The following is a 25,875-nucleotide window of genomic DNA, read 5'->3' as shown; positions in this document are numbered from 1 at the left end:
CACCATTGATGTTTCTCTCTCTCTCTCTCTCTCTCTCTCTCTCTCTCTCTCTCTCTCTCAAAGCAATAAAAAAATACTTTTAGCCCTGACTGGTTTGGCTCGGTGGATAGAGCATCGGCCTGCAGGCTCAGGGGTCCCAGGTTCAGTTCTGGTCAGGGGCATGTGCCTTGGTTGCGGGCATATACACAGTGGGGGGTGTGCGGGAGGCAGCTGATTGATGTTTCTCTCTCGTCGATGTTTCTAACTCTCTATAAAAAAAACTCTCCCTTCCTCTCTGTAAAAAATCAATAAAATATATTTTTAAAAAATACTTTTAAATAAAAGAATAATAAGCTAATACTTTTTAAATGGATTTTTAAAAGAGAGGGAGAGAGAGATAAACATTGATGTGAGAGAGAAACATTGATTGGTTGCCTCCCACCTGCATACCAAAACCTGGGTATATACCCTGACTGGGAATCAAACCTGCCACCTCCTGATGTATGGGACAGTGCTCTAGCCAACTGAGCTACACCAGCCAGGGCTAAGCTAATAATTTGTAAATGTCATCTAAAAAAAATTATGACCAGTTAAAAATTTCTAGAAACCCACATAACAGATCATTATAAGACTGCTTTTTCTGCCGAAACTGGTTTGGCTCAGTGGATAGAGCGTCAGCCTGCAGACTGAAAGGTCCCAGGTTCGATTCCGGTCAAGGGCATGTACCAGGGTTGTTGGCACATCCCCAGTAGGAGATGTGCAGGAGGCAGCTGATCGATGTTTCTTTCTCATCGATGTTTCTAACTCTCTATCTCTCTCTCTTCCTCTCTGTAAAAAATCAATAAAATATATTTTACAAAAAAAAAAAAAAGACTGCTTTTTCTTTGCTGGCACTTATGAAATTATGGTTTTCTTTTTATTACATACAATTATAGTATTTTAGGTTAAAATACTGTGCCTGTTTTCACATCTGCCAGTATTTGGGCTTTTTTTATTTTTTTACTTTGCTCCAAAATGTGTAATACAAAATATATTACATCTTTTGTTAGAGTAAATCAAACAAAAATACTAATATTTGACATATTCTGGAAGTCAGTTGGGAAACTCTGGTCTGGGACATGATCTAAGAATTGGGAAGATAGGAGGGGTTCCCTGTATATAGTCTCTACATCCTGTTAACTCCACTCACTGGGATTTCAGGCGCCAGATATCAAAATCTAAATCCAGGGAGCAGGAAAAAAGTGAGGAGGATGGATCTAAGGTTAAGAAATGAAGCAGGTTGAAATAAGACCAACTTTATTGTCCACTATTTCCTGTATGCTCCCCAAGTAAGGTTGTCCAGAGGACAGGCCCTTCTGGAAGAGTTGATTTTTCTGAGCACTCCCCAAGTTTGCCACCTTGTGATCTGGAAGGGTACTGCCTCACGTTAATGTAATATTACTCCAGCTCACCTCAGTGGACCCTGCTGTCCTTATTCTTTCATGTGAATTATCGGGTCACATCCATGGTGCTTAGTGGTTCCCTAGCTTTTGTCTCCAGTCCTAAACTTTCTCTTAAATGGCAAACATGGATTTGTAATTATCTCCTAGAGTTTTGCAACTGCTAGATATTTATATTAAAACCTATCAAGCTCAACTTGTTTTTATTACACTGCTTTCTGCCCTAAACCTCCTCCCCCACCTGCTTCTCAACATAGCCACACTCTGAGAGTCATCTTTAACCTCTATCTGACCTCCTCACTGCTTGCCCTGCCACCACACACACACACACACACACACACACACACACACACACAAAGCCAACCAGGCCTGTCTCCCTCTTAAAGTCATTCTCTACACCTTGCCACCCAGTACATTAACCACTATTGAGCACTGAAAATGTGGCTGGTGCTACTGAGGAACTGAATTTTTAATTTAATGAAACTTAAAAAGCCTCGTGTGCTTAGTGGCTACCAAATTGAACAGCATAAGAGCCCAACTCCTTCATGTGGTATATAAGGCCCTTCACACTTCATCCTTATTCTCTCTTTTTAGATTCATCTTTGGTCTCTACCATCTCTTTCCTTATGCTCTAAGTATTTTGGATTTTATCCTAAGTGTCGGGGAAACTGTTGATGGATTTAAGCAGAGTTGAGGATTAGATTTACACTGTGAAGATCACTCTGGCCACTGTGATGTGAATAGGTTGTAGGGGTCAAGAAGATCCATAGGTTCTTGTGGTTGTCCAGATGAACTGTGCTATGACGTAAATACAGAGAGCCCTGACGGGTAGCTCAGTTGGCTAGAGCATCATCCCACTATGCTAAGGTTTCAGATTTGATCCCCAGTCAGGGCACATATAAGAATCAACCAATGGATAGATAAATAAGTGGAACAACAAATCAATGCTTCTGTCTTCATCTCTATAAAATCAATTAAAATAAATAAAATACAGAGATAGTCAAGAGTTATTGACTATTGTGCAAGTCAGGGACCTTGGGAGATATTGACAGGCCTCGGTGACTAATTGGACTAGGGAGATCAGGTATGTGTCAAGAATGCCTACCAGATCCCTGGCTTGCAAAACCTTGTAGATAATGTAACCATTCACTGAAGTTGAGAACTGGGTAGAGGAAGTTAAGCTGTGACCTCGTTGGATCTGAGGTGTCCATGAGATACTCAAGTGGATGTCATGTGGACAGTTATATCTATGAGCCCCCAGACCAGAAGACAGATTTAAGCAAGATATCTGAATCTGAGAATCATCACCAATACATGGTTGATACCATGACCCAGAATGAGATTGCCTAGGAAGAGGTTAGAGGTGAAAGAAGGGCTGAATTAACTCTCTAGAAACTCCAACATTTTAAAGGGGGGATATGCTAGTAACAGAGACTGAAAGGCGAGAACTAAGGAGGAAGGAGGGATCCAGGATCATGTGCCAGGGAACCCCTGGGAAGAGGATGTTGTAAGAAGGGAATGGTCAGTAGAGCCAAGTGTTGAAGGAACTTCAAAAAAGGGAAGGATTAAAATATTTCCACTCTATTTCATGACTTGGAGACTCTAGCAAGGATTGTGTGAGTGGGCTGAGGTGTTTGGAACAAGGTGAAGAAATTCATAATAAGTTCCAGCATCTCATTCCACAAGTTTGGTCCTAAAGGAGAGAGAGAGGCTTTGAGTGTCTAGAAGAAGTTAAAGGTAATGGGAAGCAGCCAGCAATGGAGAACATACTGACAGACAGAAGGGAGGACCTGAGGAGGGAACGTCTACTAAGGTGGGGGGCATGGCCTCCAGAGCAGCAGCCATCAACCAGTGGTCCGAAGACCACTGGTGGTCCATGAGGCCTAAAGGTTGGCAACCACTGGTTTAAGGACATCTTTGGAGCAGCGGTTGCTAACCAGTGGCCCGTGGACCACTGGTGGTCTGTGAGGTCTGAAAGGTTGGCGACCACTGCTCCAGAGGACTCACAGGACAGACCTCTGGCCAGAGGTGGAGCAGCCTCCTCTCTCAGGGGCGGGAGAGAAGAGAGCAACTACAGACAAGACAGCTTTGAAGGTTTGGTGGGGATCTTGCAGACATTTTCTTCTATGATCTCTGTTCTTTCTATAAAATAGTCAGGGTCACCTGCTAAGAATGAGAAGGGAAGTGGTTAGGAGAATGAGAGAATTTGAAAAAGAGGTGTGGAAATTGGGGAGTGAGTTGATCCACCAAACAGCTTGTCACTTCGATGAGGGTCCATTTGTGGACTCAGCTTAGTGCAAGCCTAGGTTCGGACAGGGTTGAAGGACAAGGGGGAAAGGACAATTAAGGTATTGTTAAGAAAATGACAGAAATAATGGAAACTACGTGGAACAGCCAAGGAAGTAAAGATGAATTGAGAACAAATGAGAGGTATTGGACCACTAAAGATAGAAAAAAAAAGTAGTCATGAGAGTAAATCAATAACTAAGCTTGAAGTAGAGGCAGTTATACTGGATATGAGGATGTCTAAATTTGAGAAATTGGTGACTAAAGACTTCAACAGGAGGACATATGAGCCTAGGACTGAGTGACTGAAATGGAGCAGAGAGAAAGTCTCTGGGAAGGATGAAGCCATGGCATGGAGAGGGAGTACCACACTGAGGGTGCCCCACAAAGATAGGTGCAGGAGCACACAGAGAGGAAGGCTGAGAACCAGGTGGATGCTGGGAGAGCAGGGCAGTGGGGAGATAGCAGTAGGGTGAGGAGGGTTAAGGTGGTGTAGCTGATGACTGAGAGCAAGAGAGCAAGGATATATGGAAGGGAGGGATGGAGCAGTGTGGGACACCAACCCAACTTCCATTCTGACATTTGGAGGCTGAGAAGGAGCTGGCTTCCAGTGGTCCACATAGAAGGGTTACCTTTCATCCATGAGGGAGAACATAATGCCACTACTTTTTGGTTCAATTCATTATGTAAATTTAGATCTCCAACTTCTGGAACAACATTCTCTCTAAGTGTTTACTGAGCTTTTTCTCTTAAAAAGAAATGTGTGTGTGTGTGTGTGTATTTAAGGTATTATATGTATTTAACATTAAAATTTTATATATTTTATGTTGCTATCACTTCAAATTTTTTTTGGAGTTTAGTAGGGGTACAAATTAAGAGTAAATAAATAAATAATAAATTCACAGAAGAGTCCGCAGAACCTATTAGAAAGGCAGTACTTCAACTGCAAATTCGTACCTAACAAGTACAATTTTGTTACAGTTGTTTTGCTTAGTTCTTCCTAGAATATTGCCACATATAAGTGAATAATTAGCAAGTATTTTTGAAACATTTTAAATGATGGTAATTGGGATTAAATATTTCATTTTGTTCACTCATGGTTTCTCAACCTTGGCACTAGTCACATTTTGGGCCACATAATTCTTTCCTATTGGACATTGTATGTTATTTAGCAGAATCCTTACCCACTAGATGCTAGAAGCATGCCCTAGTTGTGATAACAAAACTATTTCCAGATAGGCCGTGGCAGACTCAATATCAATGTTTAGTAATTGGTTGCATCTAATACCAAATATAACACACTTTACATGTGAGCAGTATTTCCAAAAACCCTGTACGGCTCACATTTAAGCAATTGCATGTTTTAAATGTACCAAGAAAGCTCTCTCCATCTTTAGGGTGACACTATAGAATTCCTTGTGTAAAGTGAAGAGTTAACCTATATTTTCTTAGCTCATATTTGTTGTACTAGATTTTTCTAAGCAGGGCAAATGGAAACTCTATTTTTAGTTGTAGTGTTAGTTTTATGGAAAAGAAGAGAATAGGGCTAATTATGGGTTTTCTTTTATCTCAGGTTTAAAATTCAGGAAAGAATATTCAGTTATGCTAAGAAAATTGGAGCAGTAGTTGGTAGTATAAAGAATTTCTTTTGCATGATCTTTAATTATTTCATTGCAATGACATATTGGTGGCTCAGAGAAAAAATAGGAATGTTAAAGTGATAGATTCATATCTAAATACCAATTATACTTGATTTTATTTTCCTGAATCTTATGTCTTTCCTTTTTGAATTAAGGTTTAAAACCCACCATGGCCATGTGTCAACAAAAATGTAGATGGGCTGGTACTCTGGAAAGCAATTACTGTTCAAGCAACTTTGGTAAGAAATAAAACCAAGCAACTTTAGTTTTATAAGAAACTTTTATAAGAAACGTGAGACTATACTAGTAGTCTCAAAGAAAGTGGCATGAATGTGATGGTAAAGGGTAAGTTACACTCTTGATTTACCCAAGAAAATACTTTCCCATACACTGAGGTATATGGACTTGTGCTCTTCAAAATATTAAGAGTTCATAACTGAGAAAAATATGTATATAGAAAATTTACTTTTTCATACAAATTTAATTTGATTCTTGGTACATGATACTGCTATTCTGTATATTTTGGTTGGCTCAGTATTACTGAAAAACAAAACAAAACAAAAACCTATATACTTTTTTCTCACATATTTTTAATGAATTGGTTATCTTTTCATACAGTGATAGTTCAACTTTAATAAATTAAAAGCATATCTAAGCTGGCCTCTCTTACAGGAAATTCAAGCATTTCCTCTGCAATGTCTGTCCTTCTAAAGTATTAAATAAAACCTGGAAATCTGAAATCTATTTGGAAACACCTATAAATTGGAACCTCAGGAGACATTACTAATGATTTAGAATTTAGAAGAGCTTTTTACACTAAAATATAGTTGCCCTTTTTGTGAAAACCACTCAAGAGCAAAAGATAGCAGATTTAATTATGTTGCTTATTTCCACAAGGAAGATTTAGGAAGGTCTTGCCAGGAAAAGAAAGCTGCGAAACCTAAAAGCTTACCCCAGACCCAGAGCCTCCCAGAGGGTCTCCGCATGCCCTGCATCAGACTTCAGCAGCTCCACATTGAGGGACCTGGGCCCTCCCCGACTTTCACTTTCCAGGCATAAAATGAACCAAACAGCACAGGTGTCCCTGCCACCACAGACAGCCAGTCTCTGCAGGGTGCTTCAGGAAATCTCCCTCCTTGTCCTTTGATGCCACCTGATTCCACTTGGCTACAAGCTGACATTTTGCAGTGAGCACTCACAGAGGAGAATTCTGATTTTGTGAGCTTTGCACACCATGTAAGCAGTGAGCTCTCACTTCACCCCAAAAGGCTCCTATCAGCCAAGTCCAAAACTTGATTAACTCCACTGTGACTCATGGAAAAACGACCACATACAGTCACCAGCTGCCCATTGGTTCTCAGCCAGAACTCCAGAGGCAGTTTGGGTTGTCACAATAACCAAGGAGTGCTACTGGTTTTTCTGGGCAGGGATAAGCTCATAAAATAGTCCTTCAATGCAGGTCCTGTTCCACATTGCATTGCCCTCACCAAAATGCCAAAAGTACGCCTCTGAGAGACACATATTCTTTCCTTCTGTGGCTCAGAAATTAGACTCTTTTCTCCAAGAGTGACAATGGAAAAAAGAGAGTTACATAATGAAAAGCAACTGAATTTTTCTAGAAAATTTTTTAAGCAAGAAAAAGCTTTGTTATAGCTCAGTTCTATACTTTGATTTGTTAAATGAGATAAACAGGGTGGATAAGAAAGAGGATATCAGCCTGACCGTCGAGGCTCAGTGATTGAGCGTCAACCTATAAACTAGGAGGTCATGGCTCAATTCCCGGTCAGGGCACATGCCTGGGTTTAAGGCTTGCTCCCCAGTATGGGGCATGCAGGAGGCAGCCAATCAATGATTCTCTCTCATCACTGATGTTTCTATCTCTCTCTCCTTCTCCCTTCCTCTCTGAAATCAATAAAAATATATTTAATAAAGAGAACATCAAAGACCTAGTAAAAGACAGGTATTTACTGATAATTAGAGAGAGCTAAGGACCCATGGATGAACCAAAGTTCCAAGACAGAGGACAACTAAAGAGAGGGGCTAAAGAGAGGGGTGGGGGAGACGCAGAAAGGTAGGCACACACACCCATACAGACACAAAGACTCCCTTCCTTGTGGCCCAAATACCCTCATGCAACCTCTGAGTTTGGTGTTGCCTCTGAAGACTCAAGGTCTTGTGAAGTATGCACAGGTAGAGGCTCATAAGCCATCCCTTACTTGGTAATTGATCTACATGTTGGATAAGACATTGTGAAGAGTAATGGACCTTCTCAGTAATGGACCACAGTGCATAGCTATTCAGGTTTCCCTCCTGGGTCTCAACATCTAGCAACACGGGCAGCATGATAGCACCATGGCTCCTTTCTTCAACCTGAATTTTGGTGACAAGCATACAGAATCAAATTTGATTGCTCTGTTAGGGCCTTCTCTTTAACATTAAAATGCTTCCCATCTGAAACTTACAAAAAATGTAAAATTATGCTCAATTCTGCTTACATTTGCCTTCACTGTTATATTATTTCAAAAACATTTTCTTCTGCAGTATTTGCTGGTACTGTTATCACAACCATCACACGGGGTGGAAGCTTGCATGCCACAATCTCCCTCATCAGCATCTATAAAGAGGGAAATCTGGCAATTCAACAGGCTGGCAAGAACATGAGTGCCAAGGTCATTGTGATCTGCAAGCAGTGCCCTCTCCTCAGAAGAGGTGAGTAAGGAGGGAAACTTTAGTCTTGTAGGGGAGCTCAGGGACAGAGATCGGGACAAGAGAGCCTCTCCGAGCTACCCAGGGATCTGAGCATGCCCTAGCTGGTTATGGGAAGTCAAGTCAGGGCTTTTGGAACAGAAGGAAGACTGTGGCATCAGGCAGAATTGGGCTCTAAGCCCAGTTCCTGTGAGGTGGACAAGGATGAGAAGCGGAAATGATGAATGAGTCCAAACAGCACATGAGGTTGGATCAATATGGACAGACACAGAGGAGCAGTTCAGAAGAGACTTTTAGTTATTGCACTTAAGGTGCCAATATTACAGAGGAAAATATTCAGCAAATAAAAGGCAATTCAGTCCTAGCTGGTTTGGCTTAGTGGATAGAGTGTCAACCTGTGGACTGAAGGGTCCCGGGTTCAGTTCTGGTCAAAAGCACATGCTCGGGTTGCGGACTTGATCCCCAGTGGGGGGTGTACAGGAGGCAGCCGATCAATGATTCTTTCTCATCATTGATGTTCCTATCTCTCCCTCCCTCTCATTTCCTCTCTGAAATCAATAAAAATATTAAAAGTGTTTTTTTAAAGGCAATTCAGAGCTCAAGTTCAGAAGGGAGAGAGGCATATAGAGAGGCTAGAATTAAAGATTTGGGAATAATTTTTAGATGTAGGATCATTTAATCCATACATGGGAATGAGTTTATTAAGAGAAATTATGGGAAAGGGAAAGTTACTCCAGAGCCAGACCACATAATTTTTAAACAAGCTCTTTTAACTTATAAAAGTAATATATTTTCTATGGTTATAAAAAAGTTTAAATATGTAGAAAAGGATATAAAATAAAATGTGAATATCTTTCCCTTTTAAACCCAGAGGTAGTATGACAAGTTCCAGGAAGTTTTTGTCCATATACATATGTAGACAAATGGGGTCATACGATACATATTCTATTGCAACTTTCCCCCCATGATATCTATGTACTAGTACACATCTTTCCATAAACAGCACGTGTAGATAGATCCCTCTCTTTGGAATGGTAATAATGCTATGATTTCTCTATCCAATATCAACTCATTCATTTCCTCAGTCTTGTTACTAAACTCTTCCACAACCAAACCAAACAAAACAAAATGAGAGTGAGAGAAAGTTATACATAATATTCACTTCAAGAAAGCTTTACCATGAACTCAGATTGCTTAGAAAAGTCAGGAAGCCAGCAGCCTCACATTGATTTTTCAGAGGACATAGCAAAGGCTCTGTAAAAGATAACACTGCTTTCCAGAACTGCTAGGAATGGCAAATAATGCACATCTATATCCTTCCTCTGTGATCTCATGAAGACACTAGCAATCTGGCCTTGAGGTGGCACCTGTCCGCACAGCCTACAGGGCCCTCCCAGGCTCAGGCCCACTCTGATGACAGCATCAGCATAGAGGGAGGGTTATGCAAGAGAAAGGGGAAACATATTTCTCTTATGACACACTGGGGAAGAGGAAGAATAAAAGAGGTTGAATACACACTTCCTTTATGATGTTTTCTGAGGCAATATAAATCTTCAGAGGCAAACCCAACATGCCCTAGTCCAAGCCAGGCACACTAATGTAATAAAAATAGTGTAACAGGTATAAGTACTTCTTTAGTAGCAGTTTTTTTGTTTTGTTTTGTTTTGTTTTGTTTTGTTTTGTTTTGTTTTGTTTTTATGAGGGACTACAAGGATGCAAAGAAGTATGTAACCCAACCATGCTCTGAAGAAACTTCCCTATGTAGATCTTGAGATATTAGGGCAAAGTTCAAGACAACAATAACTGAAGGCAGAGATCACTAGCTGCACAGTGCCTGGAAAACTCAGGAGCTCTATGGGACTGTGAGAGGACATCTGAGGATGGTGTGTCGGAGCACTAGAGGCCTTTCATGTGAACACAGTGCGTTGTTCTTGGTAGATTCTCAGTGAGTGCACCAGCCCCACAGTTCTGCAGAGAAGGGCATGATTGACCGAATCATTCCATCCAGTTTCCTAGTATTAGCACAGCTGGGACATGGTACTCAGTTGAATTTATATTTTTGCTGCTGATAGTCTTAAATAAGATCTTATCCTAGATACAGTAAATGTATAAGTGTATCATTTATAGAAAATTTATCTAGAGATAAGTTATAGTCTAAGTTAGGATTCCAAGATGGTGGCAGATTAGGTGGAAGCTACACTGAACTTCTCCCAGGACCAAAATGGATTTATAACTATAATATAGAAAAATCATGCTGAATAACCAACTGAAGATTAAGTGAAAAGAAGCCTTATAACCAACAACTTAAAGAGGAGGCCACATCGAGACTAGTAGAAGGGCAGAGGCCCAAGAGTGCTCATAGGGATCCCACAGGCAGCAGCTAAAATTCTGGAGGGATATCTCAGCTGTAGGGGGTTCTCCCTGAGAAGTCTAAACCCCAAGCTGGGATCCCCAGCCCAGAGCACCAAAACCAGGAAATGCGTCCACATAACTTCTGGCTGTGAAAAGCAGCAGGGTTTCTGTCCTCCAGTGAAAGGTGGCTAGAAATGCAGGCATTGTCATAAAGGGCCAATACACAAAATTTTGTTTGCTTACAGTTACCCTGGGTTCTGTTAGAGGTAGGGCAGAGTGGACTAGAGCTATGTGAGGAGAGTCTTGGTTGGTGACTCTGGGAAGAGAGCTTGAGGTGACCGCCACCTGGATCCCTAAGCTGAGTCATTCCCGCATACTGTAGAAGCCATCTTTCTCAGGCAGACCCTTCCCATCTATGCAGCATTAGCCTGGGGGGAGAGGCAGCAATAGTCCACCCATTGGAAACCCTCTCACCCCACCCTGTGGAGTTTACACCTGACTGAGCTCAACAGCCAGAGGCTCAGTTAAGTGACTGAGACTAAAAGATAGCCTGAAGGCAGACGCAAATCTCTGGGTGCTTTGACTCTTTGCCTGACCTTCTCCTAGACTCAGAGTTACTAAAAGCAGTCCTTGGTGCACAACTTTCCCTTTCCACATGTACCCAGGCTCAGTAGAGGAATCTACAAGCTGTGGATCACTGATAGCTCCAAACAGGTTGTGCACCTGTTCCTCTGTGCACCAGAGGAATGGCTACTGGGTATATTGATTCTGGGCCTCTTTGGAGCGACTCTAGTGCAGGCTAGTCACAGACAGCTTCTGACATTGGCCTGCACTAGAATCCCTCCAAAGAGGCCCAGAATCAATACACCAAGTGACCAACTTTAGACAATAAAAGAGCAGAACCCAATAAGCTTCACAACCAGCATATCCATAGAGAGATCTCAGCAGACACCAAGGACTGCTGAGGCAAATTCCACTTCATGTGATCAGCACCTGCACAGCAGCCTGCACACCGTGTTGGGGGTTGAGCCTCACAGTCAGCCCAACTAAGGGTCAAGGCCACGCACAAATGGGCCAACAATAATCAAGGCTCAATTGCAAAAGGATAGCCCACCCAACTGCACACAAGAGACATTCTTAGAGCATTCAGTTCTGGTGATTAGAGAAACTGTGCCACTGTGTCCCACAGGACACCTACTACATAAGGCCACCCTACCAAGACTTGGAATCATAGCAGATCTACCTAATACATAGAAATAAACACAAATAGGCAGCCAAAATGGGGATACAAAGAAACAGGCCCCAAATGAAGGAACAAGAAAATTTTCCAGAAGAAGAGCTAAATGAAGAGGATGTAAGCAATTTATCAGGTAGAGTTCAGAGTAATGATTATAAGGATGCTCAACAGCATGAAAAAGGATATAGAAACCATGAAAAAGGACCAGTCAGAAAAGAAGAGTGTCAATTTTGAAATAAAGACTACACTGAAAGAAATAAACAGCAGGGTCAATGAAACAGAGGATTGAATCAGTGATTTAGAAGACTAGGTAGAAAAAAACACCCAATCAGCAAAAAAGAAAAAAGACTTTAAAAAATGAGCATAGTTTAAGGGACCTTTGGAACAACATGGAATGTAACAACATCCACATTATAGGAGTACCAGAAGGAGAAGAGAGAGAACAAGGGATGGAAAACCTATTTGATTAAATAATTCCTAAAAACTTCCCTAACCTGGTGAAGGAAAAAGAAATACAAGTCCAAAAAGTGCAGAGAGTCCCAAACAATATGAACCTGAAGAGGCCCACACCAGAACACATAGTAATTATTTTAAATTTTATTTTATTGTGACAATATTACAGATGTCCCCCAATTTTCCACTCCTTAATTCCCTCCTTCTCTCAGCCCCTGCCCCATGCCAGGCCTTTACCACACTATTGTCTGTGTCTGTTGGTTATACATTTATATATAAAAGTTCTTTGGTTAATTTCTTATTGTCTTCCCCCCTCCCCTCTGATTTACATCAGTCTATTCCTTGCCTCCATGCCACTGGGCCTGTTTTGTCAGTTTATTATGTTCAGTAGATTCCACTTACAAGTAATATCGTGTAATATTTCTCTTTCTTTGAATGGCTTATTTCACTCAGCATAATACTATCCAGCTCCATCCATGCTATTGCAAAGGTTAAGAAACACTTCTTTTTTGCAGCTGTATAATATCCCATTTTATAAATTTACCACTGCTTTTTTATCCATTCATCTACTAATGGGCAGTTGGGCTGTTTCCAGATCTTTGCTATTGTAAGTAAAGCTGCTATGAACATAGGGGTTCATATATTCTTTCTGATTGGTGTTTTGGGCTTCTTAGGATATATTTCTAGAAGTGCTCAACAGCATGAAAAAGGATGAAACCATGAAAAAGGACCAGTCAGAAAATAAGAATGTCATATTTGAAATAAGACTACACTTGAAGAAATAAACAGCAGGGTCAATGAAGCAGAGGACTGAATCAGTGATTTGGAAGACTAGGTAGAAAGAAACACCCAATCAGCTGGGTTTAATGGTAGTTCCATTTTTTCATTTTTGAGTAAATTCCATGCTGTTTTCCATAGTGGCTGCACCAATCTGCATTCCCACCAGCATTGTACTTGGATTCCCTTTTTCCATATCCTTGCAAGCACTTGTTTTCATCATAATTAAAATGTCAATCGCCGAAACCGGTTTGGCTCAGTGGATAGAGTGTCGGTCTGTGGACTGAAGGGTCCCAGGTTCGATTCCAGTCAAGGGCATGTACCTGGGTTGCGGGCACATCCCCAGTAGGAGATGTGCAGGAGGCAGCTGATCGATGTTTCTCTCTCATCGATGTTTCTAACTCTCTATCTCTCTCCCTTCCTCTCTGTAAAAAATCAATAAAATATATTTTAAAAAAATAAAATAAAATAAAATGTCAAAAGTTAAAGGCAATTGTAAAAGCCACAAGAGAAAGGCAGTCAGTTACCTACAAGGGAACTCTCATAAGACTGTCAGCTGATTTCTCAACAGAAACATTTCAGGCCAGGAGGGATTTGCATGAAATATGCAAAGTGATGAAAAGCAAGGGCCTATAACCAAGGCTACTTTGCCCAGCAAGGCTATCATTTAAAATTGAAAGAGAAATAAAGAGCTTCAAAGGCAAGAAAAAGCTAAAGGGGTTTGTTACCACCTAACCAGTATTACAAGAAATATTAAAGGGCTTGCTTTAAGAAGTGGAAGAAGGCCCTAGATGGTTTGGTTCAGTGGACTTGATCCTCTGTTGAAGGCTCGTTTTCTGGTCCTGGTTTGGTACATGTGGGAGGCAGCCAATCTATATGTCTTTCTCACATCAATGTTTCTGTCTCTGTGTCTCTCCCTGTCCTCTAAAAATCAATGGAAAAATATCCTCGAGTGAGGATTAACAACAACCAAAAAAAAAAAAAAAAAAAAGTGGAATAAGAAGAAAAGAACACACAGAGGACCATAGTTAAAAAATATAAAATGGCAATAAATACTTACCTATCAATAATCACTTTAAATGTAAATGGCTTAAATGATCCAATCAAAGGACATAAGGTAGCTGAATGGATAAGAAAATAAGACCCATGTATATGCTGTCTTCAAGACACCCACCTCAGAATGAAAGATACACACAGACTAAAAGTATAAGAATGGAAAAAGATATTTCATGCAAACTGAAAGGAAAAAAAGCTGGGGTAGCAATACTTATATCTGACAAAATAGATTTTAAAACCAAGGCTATAGTTAGAGACATTACAGAATGATCAAGAAATCAACCAAACAAGAGGACATAACTCTTGTAACATTTATGCACCCAACATAGGAGCACCTAAACATGTAAAGTAAATCTTGATGGACATAAAGGAAGAGATTGACAATAATATAGTTATAGTAGGGTATTTTAACACCCCATTGACATCAATGGATCTTCCAGACTGAAAATCAACAAGAAGATGGTGACCTTAAATCACACACTAGATCAACTGGATTTAATTGATACCTTCAGAGCATTTAACCCCAAAGCAGTAGAATATACATTCTTACATGCCCATGAACATTTTCTAGGATAGACCACATGTTAGACACAAAACAAGTCTATATAAATTTAAGACTGAAATCCTATCAAGCCTCTTTTCTGATCATAACTTGAAATCAGTCACAAGAAAACTGAAAAACACACAAACATATGGAGGCTAAATAACATGTTACTAAACAATGAATGGGCAAATAAGGAGATTAGGGAAGAAATCAAAAGACACCTTGAAACAAATGAAAATGAGAACATAACTACCCAAAAATCTGTGGAACACTGGGATAGCAGCTCTGAGAGTGAAATTCATAGCATTGCAAGCATTTCAAAAGAAATATGAAAAATCTCTAATAAACGATCTAACTTTACACTTAAAGAAACTGGAAAAAGAACAAAGCCCAGAGTGAGTAGACGGAAGGAAATAATAAAGACCAGAGCAGAAATAAATGAAATACAGTCTAAAAATATAATATAAAACATTAATGAGGCCAAGAGCTAATTTTTTGGAAAGGTAAACAAGATTGATAAACCTTTAACCAGACTCAAGAAAAAAAGAGAGAGGACCAAATAAATAAAATCAGAAATGAAACAGGAGAAGTAGCAACGGACACCAAATATATACAAAGGATTGTAAAAAAATATTACAACTATATGCCAATAATCTGGAAGAAATGGATAAATTCCTAGGAACATACAACCTTCCAAAACTAAATCAGGACAGATTACAACTAGTGAAATTGAAGCAGTAATCATAATTTAAAAAAAAAAAAAAAAAACTTTCAACAATAAAAAGCCTGGCCAAATGGCTTTACAAGTGAATTTACCAAACATTCAAAGAATACCTATCCTCTTTTTACAAGGCCAGCATTATCCTAACTCCAAAACCAGATAAAGATACAAGAAAGAAAGACAATTATAGCCCAACATTCCTGTATAACATAGATGCTAAAATCCTCAACAAAATATTAGGAAACCGAATATAGCATTACATTAAAAAGATCATACATCATGATCAAGTGGGACTTATTATTGGGATGCAAGGTTGGTACAACATTGCATATAAACAATAAACATGATAAACCAAATAAATAGATTAAAGGATAAAATCACATGATCATATCCATAGATGCAGAAAAAGCATTTGATAAAATTCAGCACCAATTTATGGTAAAAATTATAGTCTAAATTGTTTCAAACAAGCACACGTAGAGAAAAAATTAGCTTATATTCGTTATTTTTAGCACCACAGAGAAAAAAATTAACATATTCTTTATCTCTTAGGTCAAAATTACATTATTATGGGCCAAGTGGGTGAAGATGGGCGAGGCAAAATCATGCCCAACAGCTTTGTCATGATGTTGAAGACCAAGAATCAGAAGTTCCTGAATGCCTTGGAAAACAAGCAATGTTAACAGTGAACTGTGTCCATTTAAGCTTCATTCTGATATTGCCTTTGAAAGATCTATTTTTCTCACTATAAAAACAATCTTATGACATTAAATATTGAATATTCAGAAAGATTGACTCTTCACAGAGGTAGGTGTGATGGAAGTTCCATGCTTGCATCAAGAGAAGCAGATATTGTAGTGCAGTGACAGGAACCTAATGGCATTGAGCGGTGACTGTTGAAAGCAGTTAATTTATACATGCCTGTAAAGGGGTATTTTAAAAATAGTTTTGTGAAGATGTAAAAGGAGATTTTTATAAGTGCAATATTTGCTTCAAGATGTTATATTCCTTTCTTGCATTTTTAAATCGATGCTTAATAAAATATTTTTAAATGATTATGTAACAGCCATGGTACTACTTTTATATAAAGTGGGACACTGTAAAAAAGAATATTCCCTGCAATTTACCTAGAAGGCTGTCTTTGTAACAATTTACCCTTTGCTAAAAGACAATATTTTGAGAATATCGGGGGCCAGATGGATCCAGTAATATAAACACACTATAATTCTTCCCTACAGAACCAGAATACCTTAGCGCTCAAATGGTGTCCCTTAGCAATTCAATTCAATGCCTTTATTTTGTGATAGAAATTGAAGCTCAGGTATATTTAGTGACTTGTCCAAACACACATCTCACACAAGACAGAGCAGGCGATCAAGCTTGGAAGTCCGAATTGCAAACCCAGTGCCTTCCCTGCCATTAAAAGGGACCCTCATTGACCCAGAGGAAAGCCTGCTTATCCTGACTTACAGAGTTCAGTCCTTGGTTTTTGTAGCCTAAATCATAATTGGTCATTTTATATGACTTGAAATTAGAAGTGAGCCTGACACCCCCATCCTGTTCATTCCCAGTTAACTGGATCAGGCTGTCTGCTAGGATGCACTCTTTCTTTGAGAAATCTATTTTCACTTAGTAGTGGAAGAATTGGAAGTGACTTCCCATTATTTGCACAAGGCTGCTTAAAATGTCACTGTACCTGCAGTGGGTGTGGCTGGCAGCCCTCAGGAGGTTGCCCTCCAAGAGCTGTGGAAAAGGGGCAGCCACCCCTATCCAAAGAAAGTAGAAAGAGTATTAGGGATGAACAAAGACTTGAGTCACAAGGTCTTCTATAGTAAAAGCAAAGTTTTAGAAACAAGGGAAATATTCTTTGGAGTGAAAATCCAAGTATATGTTATTTGAAACATACCTAAAACATAAGGTCGCAGAAAAGTTGAAGAGAAATGGGTAGAAGAAGAAAACTATACCAGGAAAATATTAACAAAACTGATGTGGCTTTATTAATATTAGAAAAAATAGACTTTAAGGCATTATTCAAGATGAAGATTACAAGGAGATATAACAGTTACTTACATGCAGCTAATAACATCCTTAAAAATAACTAAATCTGGTGTTGTATAAATGGAAATTGACAAGTTTATCATCATTGTGGAGACTTTAACATTTTTTTCTCAGTAATGGACAGATTTAAAAGGAAAAAAAAAAGACACAAAAATATAGGTGATGTGAGCCACACAGTTACCTAGATTCACCTGATGGTTAGAACAGTTTCAAAACTCGCTACTTACTGCACTGTGAAACAAATCCCAACACATTTCAAAGAACTGGTAAGGTACAGGCACCCTTCAACAACAAGGGATAATTAGAAATTAATAAAAGAAAACAATAGTAAAAAAGATAAGAAAAATGGTATTGGAAATTGAGATATGTGCTTTTAAATAACTCATGATCAAATGGAAATTATAATGTAAAACCAAAATATTAAAAATTGAACAATAATAAAAATGCTAAATTTAAAAATTTTCAAATGTGTGGAATGTAGCTCAAATAACACTTTAAAATTTATAAACTTAAATATTTGCATTTTTTTAAAAAGGGTGAAAAATAATTTGTAAATTATACAAATAGGAAGTTAGTAAAATAGCAACAGAATAAACTTTTAAAAGATAGGAGGAAATAAGCATAAGAACAGAAATTGAGTAAAATAGTAATCCTAAACAATGGAGAAAATGAACAAAGCCAAAAATTGCTTCTCTAAAATGACTAATATAATTGGCAAAACTGACAAGATTAAGCAAGAAAAGAAGTGAAAAAGGACAAGAAAACAATTTAGGACTGAAAGCAGGACCTACCTACAGGTGTTACAGGCAATCTTAAAAGGCAATAAGACATTCTGAACCATTTTGTGTCAATAAGTCTGAATGATGCTCCTAAGGTCCTGTATGGCAGACAAGCCACATACGTTTAGTCTGATTTTACAATCCACTCACTCACTGGTTTGTTCAGTGACGTAGCACATTTATGTGCAGGCATCATGCAAGGCTCTGGGCATAGCACTAATTAGGACAGAGTCCCTCCAGGAGCTCATAGTCTCATGGTAACTCAGTGAGCTGAGGCACAGGGTGGTAAGTGATTTACCAGTGAGGTAGACATAGCTAGGTACTTGGAGAAAGGGCTGGAGCGGGAGAGAGGGCCAGGGACAACTAATGCCTAAATGCATCCATCTGAGCGAGGAGCAAGGCTGCACACAGAAACATCACAAACCTGATGGCAAAAAGCTTAGAATAGCTTCCAGCTGTCACATCATCGAATTCCTGTCTCACTCATTAAGCCACTACGTGATGGTATCTACACACTTGTCCCTGAAGGCATGGGGCATGCCACCGGTCTGCTCAGACACAGTAGCTGTAGGTCACCTGGACCCCATTCCACCACTGGGAATCATACTGAAACTCTTTCATTAAACCCATGATCTTTAAGTTCAGAGGATGCTAATAAGTTACAGATACCACAGAAGTTAGAGAATCTGTTAATTTCCATATATACATTATTTTGGCTATACAGTGGCGAAGAGACTCACTGAGACACACATAAGCGATCTAAGCATTATACAGATATATACAGACATCACATTTAAATGGCGTGTGCACGCCCACCCACTGCGCAGCAGCTAATGCAGACGTGAACTCGCATAAGGCAACTGCTTTTGTGATGACGACACATGATCCTTGAAGGGAGGGCAGAGTCCACGCAGGACCGACCGTTTCGGGGTTAGTGATGCTCTTTGAGGAAGGGATTTCAGCAGGCAGGATATCTAGGTTACTGACAAAAAGCAGTGAGTTATAAAAAAGAGTTGCTTCTGAATGTGGAAACCATAATAATCCCGGAATCTAAGTAGTGAGCCACTCAAAGACACTACTGGCCTTGTGCTGCCACTGACTGAGGGGGACTTCACAGTGACTGATCGCTGGGGATCAAACTCGATGCGTAATCATCCACGCGACGCTCCAAAGCCACTCAACACACGGGCTCAAATCCCGTCAGTCACTCACTTCACTTTGCTGTGGAGAATTTTCTTCTTTGTCGGGCTTCTTTGAGTGTTCGCTTTGCTTAGGTGCCGAGGGTCCTGCCCCTTCAGAGCCCTTCCTGCCGGAGCGACCCTGCTCCACTTCACACAGGTAGATGTCGATGGGCCCCTTGGTGCTCCGTATGTGCACCGTGATGGAATCTTCTCTGGGGGCTGGGACGTCCAGTCTGGTCTCTGCCGGAGCTCTCACTGCAATGACAATCTGCTCGTGGAAGGCTCGGATGCTATGGATGTCTTGGTACGTCACATACGCGAACCTTTCATTGTCTTTGTCATCCGTTAACTCTAACAGCTGCTGAGCACAATCCTTAATCAACTCGTCCAGAGCCTCTTCCATGGCCGACAGGTCGGACAGCTCCTTCCGCAGCTTCTTCTGTCGGGACACTGCTCCGAAATTGTTGAGATCGGATCCTATCCATCGAATGTGGTTCTTAGATTTGTTTTCAACCAGGTCGATCCCATCTAAGACATTGGTGATGTCATATACTCTTCGTTTCCGTACTCCCAGTTTTGTTGCAACCTTGTTTAAGTCAAGACTACCCCCAGGAGCATTTCTGACAAGATCCATAAATTTCCGAGTTAAATAAACCAGTGATACATCAAACCGAGGTGTCTTCACTTTTAGAGTTTTTCTCATGGACACATACTGTACATTATCTTCTAAATTAATCATTATTTTTGATGGCAGCAGGCCCTCCACGTTGATGGGGTCTCAGCACCGGCGGCGCACCGTCTCCTCCGCTGGGTCCACGAGCTCGCTGGGCAGCTTGCCAGCCGGCCCCTGCTGACTCATGCTGCCCGCGCCTTCCCCTGGTCCGGCTGGCCGCCGCCCCCACGCGTCGTCCCCGGAGCCCAGCTGGAGCAGCGCCGCGGACTGCTCCCAGGCACACTGCCCACGGCTGCGGAGGTACCGCGCGGGCTGGAGGCGAGCAGGGTCACCCGCGACTCCCCGCTGCCCCCAGTGCCCATGGAAAACTTTCCAACCCCCTTCCATTGATGTTTTTGTTCTGCTTATAAGTACCGCACGCTAACTGATTGTGCTACTGGAGCGATGTTTTTGTTCTGCTTTCCCTCTCCCTCCCTATAAAACCCCCTGACTGCACTGAGATGCTAAGACGGGCTTTGGACCAGAGTCCACCATCTTCTCAAGTGACTAGCACTTAAATAAACCTCTTTCCTTTTTCAACAGCACCTGCCTCATGAGTTTGGCTTTTAGATGAACCTTGGTTTGGGTTACAGTTTTGGCAAGCCAGCCAAGAACAAGCAGGAGCCCCAGTAAGTTCCTGGACTTGAGAGGGAGTTTCCCAGACTGCCCGTGGCTGACTGACGCTTCGGAGTCCCTAGTGATTTTACTCGGGGCCTGTCTTTCACTCTTTCTTGGTGTTTACTGCCTGCTACATCCAGTTGGGGGAAGGAATGGGTTGTTGGTGGGTTGATGAGCCCAACCTGGGTAAAGTCCCTAGTGTACATGACTAGGAGCCCTAGCCCTGCTTCTTGGGATTCCATTGGAATCAGTAGGCGCAGCTCAGCAGTTGGCACTGCTCAGTGACGAAGAAAAATCCCGGTTCCTCTGTGTGGGTTTTGGTTGGAACACTCTTTTGGTTTTGGTATATGGATTTGGGGGCTATTGTTTGCTTTTTTTTTTTTAAATATATTTTATTGATTTTTCACAGAGAGGAAGGGAGAGAGAGAGAGTTAGAAACATCGATGAGAGAGAAACATCGATCAGCTGCCTCCTGCACATCCCCCATTGGGGATGTGCCCGCAACCCAGGTACATGCCCTCCACCGGAATGGAACCTGGGACCTCTCAGTCCGCAGGCTGACGCTCTATCCACTGAGCCAAACCGGTTTCAGCTGTTTGCTTTTATTATTGCCTAAATCTTGTGGGTGTCTTAATAGTTGTGTTTTTAATTTGTGATATTATCACTTAGAGAAATTTGCATAGAAATCATATTGCTATATAGTTGCTTGCTCCTTCCTGTTTGTCTAATTGTTATTTTATATGTAACCCTTGACTCTTACACATGTGGGGGAGGGGCTTGGCATCAGTGCCCAGTGGTAGCCCATTCTGGCCAATTGGTCCAACTATGTTGATGAGCCAATGACCAAGAAAAAGATGATCTTTTATTGTAGCACAGAATTGTCTTGCCAAAGGTCTAGTAAATAGAATAAGGTCATTTATATCCAAGTTTACATGTTGTTACAGCATAAGAATTCTACTCAGCAAGATCTAAATTGATGGTTCAAAGAGGGGGAAAGGGTCTCACTCCCTTCCCACACAGTAAAACTCAAAAAGAAAACAGTGAGGAAATAAGTCTTTTAAATACCCTAAATCCTCCTCCTGGAAACCCAGTAGCTGCTGTGGCCTGGGGAACAATGTGGAAATTAATGCCACCTCAAAACTCTGTAAAGGCTGTGAAAACATCAGGAGCCACTGTCCCACCTCAATGTAAGAGAAAAATGTGGTACTTTTAAATTCAAGTGGCAGAGCCTGATATCTCCCCCTGCCTCTTCTCCAGCCTCCTTAGAAATTGCCAACGACCCCAGCTCACTTTTGAGAACACTAAAAAAAAAAAAAAAAAAAAAAAAAAAAAAGATACAGTAAAAAAAAAAAAAAAAGCAGTACAGCAATCACCAAGAATCCAAATGGGTAATTTAAGTTTAATTGATGCCTTTTACAGATATTAACATAAAATATGTTTGTTTGGCCTGTGTTTACAAAAAAGAATTTATGTTATTTTGTTTTGTGTCTTAAAAAATGAAAGTGTATTTGCCAATAGAAAAAAACTGTTTCTGAAAGGTATGAAATATATTCATAAATTGCAAATCTAAAGAATGCTAATTACTTAATTTTAGTTGTCACTAAAAATTAAGGTTTCTAAGAATTAACAATTCTAATTAAGTTGGAAAAAAGCATATGGTTTTGGTAATATAGAATTGAAAGTAGGTTGTTCTGAGGTTGGTTTATTTTTTAATATATTTTTATTGTTTTCAGAGAGGAAGGGAGGGGGAGAGAAAGATAGAAACATCAGTGATGAAAGAGAGTCATACTGGGGATTGAGCCCACAACCTGAGTATGTGCCCTGACCAGGAATCAAACTGTGATTAGATCGATGCTCAACTACTGAGCCATGGCAGTTGGAGATAAAGTTGGTTATTTCTAAATGAGTTTAAAAGAAACAAATTAAGGGAGACTAAGAAAGCTGCAGAAGGATTGTGTGAGTTGTTAAGGGTTTGTGTGTGTTTCAGAGGGTTTGTGCAAGTTGCAGAATTGTGTAGAGGAAAGAAGCAAAAAGAGAAAGAACTGAGGACATGAAAAAAAAGGTGAAAAAGGATAAAAGAAAGGGACAGAGATATTACAGGAAGAAAAGACATTGGAGGAGGAATACTCAAAATGGGAAATGGGGGGGGGGGGGATAAGAAAGAGAGGGTTTCAAGGTGGTAGTGGAGTAGGTGGATCTTCCTTGTACCTCCTCCCAGAACCAAACTGGAAATAAAAATAATTGGGTAACATTCACTCTGAATTACCAACTGAAGACTTGCTGAAGAGGAGACGTTTAACAAGGAAGGGCAGAAACCACCTCAAAACTGGTGGGAAGGGTGGGCTCTTGAGAAGGCCTGGCCCAGCTCCCATGGGCAGCAGGCTGAGGATGAGGAGAGACATCTCAGTTTCGGGGGTGTTTCCCTGAAAGGAGCAAGGCCTGGACTCCAGGCTGGGCTCCCCAGCTCGGAGTACCAGAGCCAAGAACAGCAGCCCATGCAGCATCCAGCCAGGAAAGGGGGCAGGGCTTCTATCTCTAGGGAGAGAAGGAGTCTGTTGGAGATAAAGCCATCTGCAAAAAACAGCAGAGCATGGGATTTTTGTTTGCAGCAACTCACCTGAGGCTTCAGTGGAGGGGGGGGGGGGGGGAGTTGGGTAGGTGGGAGAGATAGCCAGGAGACCTGCACTCAGTCACTCCCCATCCCTTATCACAGTAGCTATGTTTCCTGAGAGGGGCAAGTCCCTTCCAGTATCAACAACCAGGGGAAAGGCAAGTACCCCCCACTCAGAGATATAGCTCACCCCACCCTCAAGAATCCCACTTGCTCTACTCTGCACCTCGACCCCTGCTGAGGAAGCAGCAGCAAAGGGCAGTCTCAGGGGGTATCAGTGACTAGCTTTGGGGTAGGGCCATTCTCCCCACTGTCCCTGGAACCTGACTGGTGCTTCCTTCTCACTGGAGACCTAATAGAAATTCCTGGCTTCCAGCAGACCCCACCAGACTGCATATGAGGGTCTCTGTCTTGCCAAGGTCAGAAATATTCTGGGACAGACTCAGATGTGTGGTTCTGGGACATGGGAACACACCCACCCCAAAATCTTCCCTGAAATCTGAATGGCACCTTCCTCTCACAGGAGACCCAGAGGTTGCATCCCCCCATTTCCAACAAAAGCCCTTTCAGAAACAGCCTTTTCGGTGGCTAAGTCTGGCAGCTCATCAGTAGGTGGAGGTGGGCAGAGGCAGATCCCCAGGAGCCTTAGGACATTTGCTGACCAGCTTCTGGGCCCCATGCTGCTAATAAGCCTTGCCTAGAGCACAGCTTGACCCCTCCTGTGCACAGCCAAGCCTTGTGGAGGCAGCCACAAACTGGATAGTGTGAAACTTCAAACAGGTTGCCAAGAGCCAAGGGTGGATAACTTCTGAAAGTGGCTAGCACCAAAGTCCCTACAGGGAGGTCCAGAAATGGCATACAAAACAGTCAGCATTAGTCAACATAAGAGCAGGATCCAAAGGGAGGTCCCAGGAGACACTACTTTGCCAAGAGGAACTAACTTCAGATATTTTATCGTTTGTTTGCATTTGCATTATTTTATTTCTTTTTTCTTTTTTATTGCTTTATTATTTTATCTTTTTTCTTTCATATCTCTTATTTTAATCTTTCTTTTTCTTACTCTATTTTTTGTTCTTTCTCTTCCTTTTTCCTTTTCTTATTTTTTCCTTCTTTTTTCCTTTTCATAATTTTTCCTTCCTCTTTTATACCATTTTCCCTTTCCTATTCTTTATTCTTATACCCTCCCTTCTTTCCTTTGATATACTATTTTCTTCCCCATTTTTCTTCTTATATATTTTTATTTTCTTTTATTATTTTTGTTCTCTTTTCTCTTTCTTAATTTTCTTTTCTTTTGTGGTTGTTTTTGTTGTTGTTGTAGGATCTTTTGTATGCTTTTTATTTGTTTCTTCTTTTGTTTTGTTCTGTCAGCATGTGCACAACAGTTCACATGACATGGTGAGGTTTGAGCCTCACAGTCAGCCAACCTGAGGGAGAAATCACCCATGAATGGGACAACATCAACAAGATCAAACTACAATAGAAGAGCCAAAATAGCCCACACAAGGGACATTCGTAGAGCATCCAGCTCAGAAGATCAAAGAGTCTGTACCACTAGGTCCCACAGGACAGGTACTACATAAGGCCAGCCCACTAAGGCTGTGAGGGATAATAGTTCAAATACATAGAAACAAACACAAAGAGACAACAAAATAGGGAGACACAGAATCAACCCCCAAATGAAAGGAAAGGAGGAAGCTCTGGAAAAAAGAGCTAAATGAAATGGAGGTAAGCAAGTTATCAGATATAGAGTTTAAAGTAATGGTTATAGGTATGCTCAAGTAACTTATTGAGAATTATAAGTAACTTAATGGGAACTACAGTAGCATGCAAAAAGAAACAAAAAGCATAAACAAGGAACCAGTCAGAAATGACGAATACTATATCTGACATCAAGAATATGCTGGAAGGAATTAAAAGTAGATGAGTGGCCAAAACCGGTTTGGCTCAGTGGATGGAGCGTCGGCCTGCGGACTGAAAGGTCCCAGGTTCGATTCCGGTCAAGGGCATGTGCCTGGGTTGCGGGCACACCCCCAGTGGGAGATGTGCAGGAGGCGGCTGATCGATGTTTCTAACTCTCTATCTCTCTCTCCCTTCCTCTCTGTAAAAAATCAATAAAATACATTAAAAAAAAAAAAAGTAGATGAGTGGATAAAATAGCTGTGGTACATTTACACAATGGAATACTATGTAGCTGTAAAAAAGGAGCTCTTACCCTTTGCAATACCACGGGTGGATCTGGAGATTATTATGCTAAGCAAAATAAGCCAGTTAAAGAAAGATAAATATCACATGATCTCACTTGTAAGTGGAATCTAATGAACAAAATAAAACGATGAAGGAAATAGGCACAGAGGCATGGATGCATGGAACAGTATGATGGATCTCAGTTGGGAGAGGTGTGGAGGGGATGGGGAGAGATTAACCAAAGAAGATATACACTGAGTGGCCAGATTACTATGACCACCTGACGTTTGTAGGCAAATTAGCCGTAATTTCGCGCTGAAGTTGCTAGAGGGCCAGACCATTATAAATAGGGAAGCAGGTTGTTTACCACGACAGTAGAAGTGATTTTTTTTTTCTGAATATATGGGTAGACAACACGATTTAATAGCCTTTGAACGTGGGATATATTTGAACGTGAGTGGCCAGATTATTATGACCACCTGATGTTTGTAGGCAAATTAGCCGTACACTACATTGTATGGGATATGGAAGCCGAAAGTCTG

General features: G+C 40.8%; 2 protein-coding genes across 6 annotated transcripts in view; one reads left to right on the top strand and one right to left on the bottom strand.

Annotated features, from left to right (window-relative positions):
* PCOLCE2 (procollagen C-endopeptidase enhancer 2) overlaps nucleotides 1–25,875 on the top strand; it is a 155,265-nt gene that overhangs the window by 113,543 nt on the left and 15,847 nt on the right. Inside the window, exons 7-9 of one of the 5 annotated variants that reach the window (XM_036349837.1) lie at nucleotides 5,500–5,583; nucleotides 7,886–8,053; nucleotides 19,966–20,446. In XM_036349837.1, the coding sequence (XP_036205730.1) occupies nucleotides 5,500–5,583; nucleotides 7,886–8,053; nucleotides 19,966–19,979 (266 nt within the window). In that variant the 3' untranslated portion in view covers nucleotides 19,980–20,446. Of the gene's footprint in view, nucleotides 1–5,499; nucleotides 5,584–7,885; nucleotides 8,054–15,742; nucleotides 16,256–19,962; nucleotides 20,447–25,875 lie in introns of those variants that run through there. The other 4 variants (XM_036349836.1, XM_036349834.1, XM_036349835.1 and 1 more) reach the window with 4 other exon arrangements.
* LOC118676247 (transcription factor E2F6-like) lies at nucleotides 19,210–20,032 on the bottom strand. The gene has a single exon (XM_036349839.1). The coding sequence runs from the start codon at nucleotides 19,945–19,947 to the stop codon at nucleotides 19,228–19,230; it is 720 nt and encodes a 239-aa protein (XP_036205732.1). The 5' UTR covers nucleotides 19,948–20,032; the 3' UTR covers nucleotides 19,210–19,227.

This window comes from Myotis myotis, unplaced genomic scaffold (genome assembly GCF_014108235.1).
Source record: "Myotis myotis isolate mMyoMyo1 unplaced genomic scaffold, mMyoMyo1.p scaffold_m19_p_2, whole genome shotgun sequence".
In the NCBI taxonomy this organism is placed as follows: domain Eukaryota; kingdom Metazoa; phylum Chordata; class Mammalia; order Chiroptera; family Vespertilionidae; genus Myotis; species Myotis myotis.
The sequence above is the reverse complement of the archived record's forward strand: the minus strand, read 5'-3'. Positions and strand labels throughout refer to the sequence as shown.